General features: G+C 41.2%; 1 protein-coding gene across 1 annotated transcript in view; it reads left to right on the top strand.

Moving 5' to 3' along the window:
* Nucleotides 1-869: 869 nt before the first annotated feature.
* LOC111875810 (homeobox protein aristaless) overlaps nt 870-7,434 on the top strand; it is a gene marked incomplete at its 5' end in the record, with an annotated part of 66,825 nt that continues 60,260 nt past the window's right edge. Inside the window, one exon of the mRNA XM_023872353.2 lies at nt 870-1,356. Coding sequence (XP_023728121.1) covers nt 870-1,356 — 487 coding nt within the window. The remainder of the gene's footprint in view (nt 1,357-7,434) is intronic.

Consider the following 7,434-nt stretch of genomic DNA (forward strand, 5'->3'; position numbering starts at 1 on the left):
GACCGAGTGACCGCCGCTTGTCGATGAAGTTAGTGCCAACTTTCTGAGTAGTAGTAGTAGGTCTGGAACGGGTCCACTCAGCCTCGTGAGGATAATTAAGGAGCTATTTCAAGGAAATAGCGGCTCCGGTCTAGAAAACCGAAATTAACGGACGTAGGGATTCGTTGCGCTGATCACGTGACACCCTCTATCCACAAAGATTGGCACTCCATTAAATAACCTGAGAATTAAATGATCCGGAATTTGTCACTTTTCAAATAATTTTTCTCGTTATTGATCCCAAATCATTGGTCTCAATGACAAAGCAACCAAGACGCCCACCAATATTACTAATCGGATTCTGTACCATGTGTGAACAGAACAAATTTCGTCAATGCAATATTATTTATGTACAAAATTAAAGAGTTGACCTTTTTTTTTATTGCTAGTGGGGTGGGACTATGTACCTTGTACTGCGGCCACTTCTGGCCTATTGTACCAGCCACAGATGATATGCGTGGGTGATTGTGGAGCAATTGGTGGAATGAAGATTGGCAGGGGAAAACAAAGTAATCGGAGAAAACCTGCCCCAGCGCCACTTTGACCACCATAAATCCCACTTGACCAGACTCGGAATCGAACCCTGGCCGCCGCGGTGGGAAACCAGCGACTAACCGCTTGAGCTATGGCGTGTCTTCAAAGTTAACCTTAATCTTCACCAAAATTCGGTCATTATGTACCTATTGCCTTTTTCATTATAAAAGGCCTGCTGTGTTAATTGCATCCGTTCCCATTAAGTTTCATGTAGGGAAAGTCCTTCCTGCCAACAATTCATTCATATCGCTTGTTCAAGCAGTTAACAGTAACCAGCTCTTCTGTTATCTTTGCAGACTTCTCTTCCAATATCACCGGAGTTGAATCGAGTGACTCTTCACCTGCACCAGCAGTTCAAGAACAAGACTTCGCAACTAGTGTATCAGTGCAACCTCAAGACTCTCTGAGTAACGGTATTGGCCGCGTCTGTAGTTCGAGTTCTGGTACGGCAATTGTAATGGGTGTGTCCGAAGAAACTGAAAAGGGAGAAGAGGAACTGTCGGCAGTTGATTCACCTCCGTCAGTGCTGATGGGGGAGTGTGGGGATGAAAATGGTCCGGGTGGTAAAACAGCTCTAATTATGGAGCCCGGAAGTACGGGGTCCGGCTCTGCCCTCGATCCAGTCGGAAGCAGTAATGCTTCGGAAAATAACAGTGAGGGAGAACTGGATGACTTCGCGCCCAAGAGGAAACAAAGGCGCTACCGCACTACTTTCACCAGTTTCCAATTAGAGGAATTGGAGAAGGCGTTTGCTCGTACACACTACCCCGATGTTTTCACGAGGTAAGGCTTCATTCCCATGAATTAAATTAACAGATGTATGTTGACTTCTGCCTATCACAGTGGCCGCCATGAACTGTCGTCACGCGCTCAAATACTGGGATCGTTAGTTCGAATCCCACTCAATGGATGGATGTCCGTATGCTTTTATTCTGTGTGTAGGTAGCGGTTTTGAGACGGGCTGATCCCTCGTCCAAGGAGTCCTACCGACTGTGTAAAAAAGATCAAGAAACTGAAAAAAAAGCGGCCAAGGTCCAACCAAAGGCTGTAGAGCCATAGAGAGACAGATATTAACTTCTTCTGAACTCACAGCAGATCCTTTACCTAGGCTGCAACAGAATCAAATGTTCCGGTGTAAATCTACAGGAAAATGCAGTTGCCGGGTAGAATGTTAGGAATGAGCTGGCATAGTGGTAATACTCTTGACTCAAATTCAGGAGGTGCTCTATTCGAATCTCGGCCGAAACACCGGTTATCCTGACTGAGGTTTTTCATGGTTATCCACAGTCCCTCCAGACGTATCTCGAGAAAGTATCTCGATTATACCACTACCATCCATGACAAAACCCATCCCAATTCATATATCATGCTACCATCCGACGCTATGAAGTCTAAATACCGAAAACTTCGTAAAGTAAAACACAAAAGAAGGAATGCCAAATTGCATTTCTTTATGAAACTGAGGGTGTTTGAGAACAGGGTGCTGAGGTGAATATTTGGACCGAAGAGAGATGAAATGACAGGAGGTTGGAGAAAACTGCACAATGAGGAGCTTCATAACTTGTACTCTTTGACAGATATAATTAGAGTGATCAAGTCAAGGAGGATGAGAAGGGCGGTGCATGTAGCACGATTGGGGAGATGATGAATGCATATAGGATATTGGTGGGTAAACCAGAAGGAAAGAGACAACTAAGAAGACCAACACGTAGGTGGGTTGATAATATTAAAGTGGATGATAGAGAGATAGAATGGGGTGGTATGGACTAGATCTATCTGGCTCAGGAATGGGACCAGTGGAGGGCTCTTATGAACACGGTAATAAAGTTTCGGCTTCCATAAACCGCTGAGAAATTCTTGAGTAGCTGCACAACTGGCTGCTTCTCAAGAAGGGTTCAGCTCTATGAAGTTAGTCGGTTATGAAATACGCGTTATCGTTTATGACCTAGACGCAAGACTAGCCGTGTATTTGTCTCCTCATCAAAGGAAAATTGATAACAGATTGATGCCTAAGATTATTACTGATGCAGTTTCAGCTGCATAAATTAGATTTTACACAATTCTGAATATTCTTTGTAAAATAGTCATGAGTAGTGATGAGATACGGATTTGGAAGGAGGTGGGAGCGGCCTACTTGATGCTCTAGTCTGACATTCGTCAACAGACTGAGAAAATCTTCAGTCAGATTATGCTTTACTCCGGCAGATATCCGAACCGAGTACTTCCCTATACAACCCTGAGCCATGAATACGGTAATGAACCTCCACGTCTCTTAATACACGGGGAAATTTTGAGTAAATAGCCGAGTATGAGCTTGTGAATAAGGACTTGTGTGTAGTTGAACGAATAATAGAGACGTTAATATTTATCTAACAGAAATACACGAAAATGTTATTAGATTCAAATGGCTCAAGACAGAGAAACGACGAACTTTTTTTTTGAGAACAGTGAGGTATCTTTGGATTCCTAAGACCAAGATCTTGATCAGCTAAGTATCAACTTTTGAAGGCATATCTTGTACCATGCAGTCTGTAGATTTCGAATAGGCCTACATTGTTTCTCGTACTGTGGATAATTACTGGAACAACTTTCTTACTAACGTGTATGTTGAGACACGTAACACAACATTTAGATCTTCTACATGTGTGCAGGTATTTGCTGTAAACAGAAAGACAGAAGTTAAACTTGCCTTTGTCATGAACTTAACTTCAAATGGGAGCAAAAACTGCACGAAGAATGGTGAATCCACTGTAATAAATATTTTCTAATTATGTTCAGTGTAAAAAGACGGTTACCCGTTTTGTAGCATTTACTGTTTCTTATTTCCTTCAGATGTGAGAGTGAAAGTCAGTTGGTTTGTTTGTTTGCAGTTTGTTTAGGCCTATCGTCTTTTCTTTCGATAGCGGAGGTTCAATGTTGTTGGATGGACGATAATAAATCAAGTAAATAGCTGGAAGCCGGTCACGGTAGCCGAGCGATCTAAGGCATGTACTGTCTTCGCTCGCTTGGAAACCGGAATCATGGGTTCGAATCCCACTCAGGGCATGGATGTTTAGTTTGTGTGTGTGCGTTTTTCTATGTTTGTGTATAGGTAGAGACCTTGCGACGAGCTGATCACCCGCCCAAGGAGTCCTNCTTCTCCGTTCACTTCGGTTTTTCTAGATCTTACACATTCGGTAGGACTCCTTGGGCGGGTGATCAGCTCGTCGCAAGGCCTCTACCTATACACAAACACAGAAAAACGCACACACACAAACTAAACATCCATGCCTTGAGTGGGATTCGAACCCACGATCCCGGTTTCCAAACGAGCGAAGACAGTACATGCCAAGTTTAATTTAAACCTCTCAAATACAATTTAAAGCTTTACGTTTATGGGTGCGCCAGCTTACTTTGTAATTACAATTCAGAATGTTTTCGGCAGTGTTATTAAGTGAAATAGGGCATGAAGACTTCAGTTAGTATAGCCACAAGGGTAGCGGCTAGACGACCGAGGAATCGTCGTTCGAGTCTCAGTAGATGCAAAAAAATTTCTCCGTAAAGTATACACAGGCCTGGAGTCCACCCAGCCTCCTACACAATGATTATCTGAGATAAAGCGACAGGGGCGCGAAACTGATCACTCGCCTCCATTTGTTGCCGAGGTTAAAACAGTAGAGCTATTCCTCAGTTCACTTGAGGACAACAGGCCACGGAGTTTGTTCTTTTGGTTTTACATAATTTTTGGATTCAATTTTGTGGCCATATAGCCAGAATCACCATGTACATATTATTCTACACAAGTGAGCAGGAAGATGAAGAGGAGAGGAAATGAAAAGAGAAAGAAATAAAAAAGAAAGAAGGTGAGAGAGAGAGAGACTAGATCGATGAAAATATAGCGAAAGATAAAAACAACTTAAAAAATAAATTAAAGGAATAAAATAAATTATTTTCTGAAATTCTTATCCAAATTTAGTAGAAAACTTAATATTCTTTCACCGAAATCATAAAAGCAACATTTTATACATATTTACGTAGATCTGCTAGAAGTAACTCGCTAATATAAATTTAAAACTGACGCAGTGCTATGAGTACAGAACGCGCGAGAATCCGCCCTCTTATTAAGCTTATAGTCAAATGGATGTAAGCATAGAAGGAACACGTAAAGTGACAATTTGATAGCCTTTCTTTTTTCTGAACAATAAATGATTCACTTAAAATAACGTCATTGCAACACACGATACAAAAAAAAAAGAATGTCTGTTTTAGCAATTTCGCTTTATCTTTAAAGAAGAAAAAAAGAACAAATAAATATCAATGCAAGGTGGTGGAATTATTTAGCTGGCGAATAAAATGCCTTCTATGGGCCAAAGCTGGTTTTCAAGACTAATAGAACAACTCATGAATAGAAAAAAAAAAGAACGAAGGTCGCCAAGATCGAAAGTGACGTGAGTGATGCATGAGACGAGACTCGGTAGTGGATGTCTGTAATAGCTTAAACGCAGGGTAAAGGAGGTAAAGGAGTGAGTGAGGCAGCTACTCAATCATGACGCGTTTCCTAGGGGCAGCCCTGATATCAGCTGTAGCACAGAGCACCAAGTCTCGACAGTCACTTAAACTGTGTCGTCCTTTTTTTGTGAAAAATAATATAATCTTTATCTCACTTGTTTAATGTTCCTAACCGGCCCTTATTCTCCATTAAAAATACCGTTCTCTGTCTTCTCATCTCTTCTTCTGTACAGCAGTTTGTATCCCCTAAGGTTTTTGTTGCTTTTTCCAATATGCATATGCAAAATATCTTACAGGCCTACACAGTAGATTATTCTTCTATGATCTGAGGTTTTCACATCGGTGATTATGAGGCTTTTTAAAAATTTCACATAGTAGGGGGTGGAGTCCAGTTGGGTCCACTCAGCACGGCTGCCACTGATTGGCCTATTGTACCTGCCCCGGGTGATTATGATGATGGAGCAATTTGGTGGAATGAAGGTTGGCAGGGGAAACTGAAATACTGGGAGAAAAAAAAACCTGCCCCAGCGCCACTTTGTCCACCACAAATCCCACTTGACCAGACCTGGGTTTGAACCTGGGTCGCCGCGGTGGAATCCAGCGACTAATCGCTTGAGCTATGGCGCTGTCCTGATTATAAGGCTTGCCTTCTGGAATATAAAGCAGTGTAGTCCGTTGAAAGTCAACCGAAGTTTCAAAGGAACATTTGGTCTCCATCTTCAGAGTAGAATAAGCGAAGCTGAAGATAAGGTGCAGCTGGTAGCAACCTGCGATCTCCGACCCTGAAGATGGAGGCGATATGTTCCTCTGGGACTTCACTTTGTCCACAGGGTACTTGAACAGACGAAACAAAAAATGCCCACATAGTGAAGACACACGACACTGCTTAGTAATAATGCATACGCGGTGACAACCTAGAAGTCATACGGAAGAACTAGGAATACGGAACTAATCTTTATATATACTCGAATTTATATATAATAGCGCACCCTCGGGCGTCATACTGTTCAACGTGGACATGTTCTACGTAACAAAACAAGTTTCGTAGTGTTACAAAACACAGCTTTTAATGGTAAAATTTTAATATACGTTAATTTTAACTTTATGGCATATATACGAGTTAACTACAGACGTATTTATAGAACTATCTGATGATGGTCCTGTGAGGATCGAAACATTTAATAACCACTGAAATAAACAAATTGTTAAGAGTCACCTTGGTTTATTTAATTAAATATTGTTGTGAGGACGGCCTAACCTTTCCCGTTCTTATTTATTTGTTTGTTTATAACTTATTTAATGACCATGTCAGTAACTAACACAACGTAATGTCGAACCATTACATGAACAGTAAATTAGAGAAGCGGTGGAAGGAAGCAGTGGAAGGAAGCGGTGGAAGGAAGCGGTGGTGTTTTAATTTGAACTGACACATGCCTGGGGGGGGGAGAGAAGAACAACGAACAGTCTCATTCAGGATCGTCAGTGCCCCGACCAATATTCGAACCGAGTTCGTCCCGAACAGAAGTCAGAGGCGTTACCGCTTGAGCCAATTGCTGGCCCACTGTTCTTGTTATATGCAATTATCCTCTGCGTGTTTGAGAAATAATACGTCAAAACTTTCAGTTTTCCTGTTACAGTTCTTGGTTATTAAACCATCCTATTTCAGCTGCATAAGATATGTATAATATTGTCACGTGTGTGTATTGTAACTATAGACGGGTTATGGACTGATTTGATTTATTGGACACTTTGATAGAGCACGTGACCACACTTTACATATATTACTGTTATATGAATATTCAGTTCAACGTTTAACTCTTTAAAATCCACCTTACACAGAATTCTAATTTTTCGCTTTATAAGAAACCATTTAAAGTTATTCAACGAAATTGTGCTTAATATCTAATGTCTGGTTTTGTGTTTTAAATATCTCTTTAAGTTACATGAGCTATTCTAAGAGTGAGTTGTTATTTTGATTTCTGCATTTACTTCATAATTTAGAATTTATCGCCATTAGTAAAGTAAAAGTAAAGTAAAAATATCCCTGTAACGGGCCGTGGAGGTCCATAGGGTTGTGAGATGTTGAGGTTTCCACATTTTCTAGACAATCGGCTCATAGATGGTGGTAAGGTTGTCAGCCTTACGCGCCGGCTGAGTTGACCCCAGGGCCATAGTGCAGCTGGAAGGATTAGGTCAATTGAAAACAAAATTCCAATGTCCTCATCGGGACTTGAACCCGCGACCTTCCAGGTTGTAGCATAGTGCCTCAACCAACGTTAGCAGTCAGTAATTAAAATAATTATTTTAGGCAATGTTTTAACTATTCAACTGATTGACTGACTGAATAATTAACCAACTAACTAACTTACTCAC

The sequence above is a fragment of the Cryptotermes secundus genome, unplaced genomic scaffold (assembly GCF_002891405.2).
Source record: "Cryptotermes secundus unplaced genomic scaffold, Csec_1.0 scaffold1788, whole genome shotgun sequence".
In the NCBI taxonomy this organism is placed as follows: Eukaryota; Metazoa; Arthropoda; class Insecta; order Blattodea; family Kalotermitidae; genus Cryptotermes; species Cryptotermes secundus.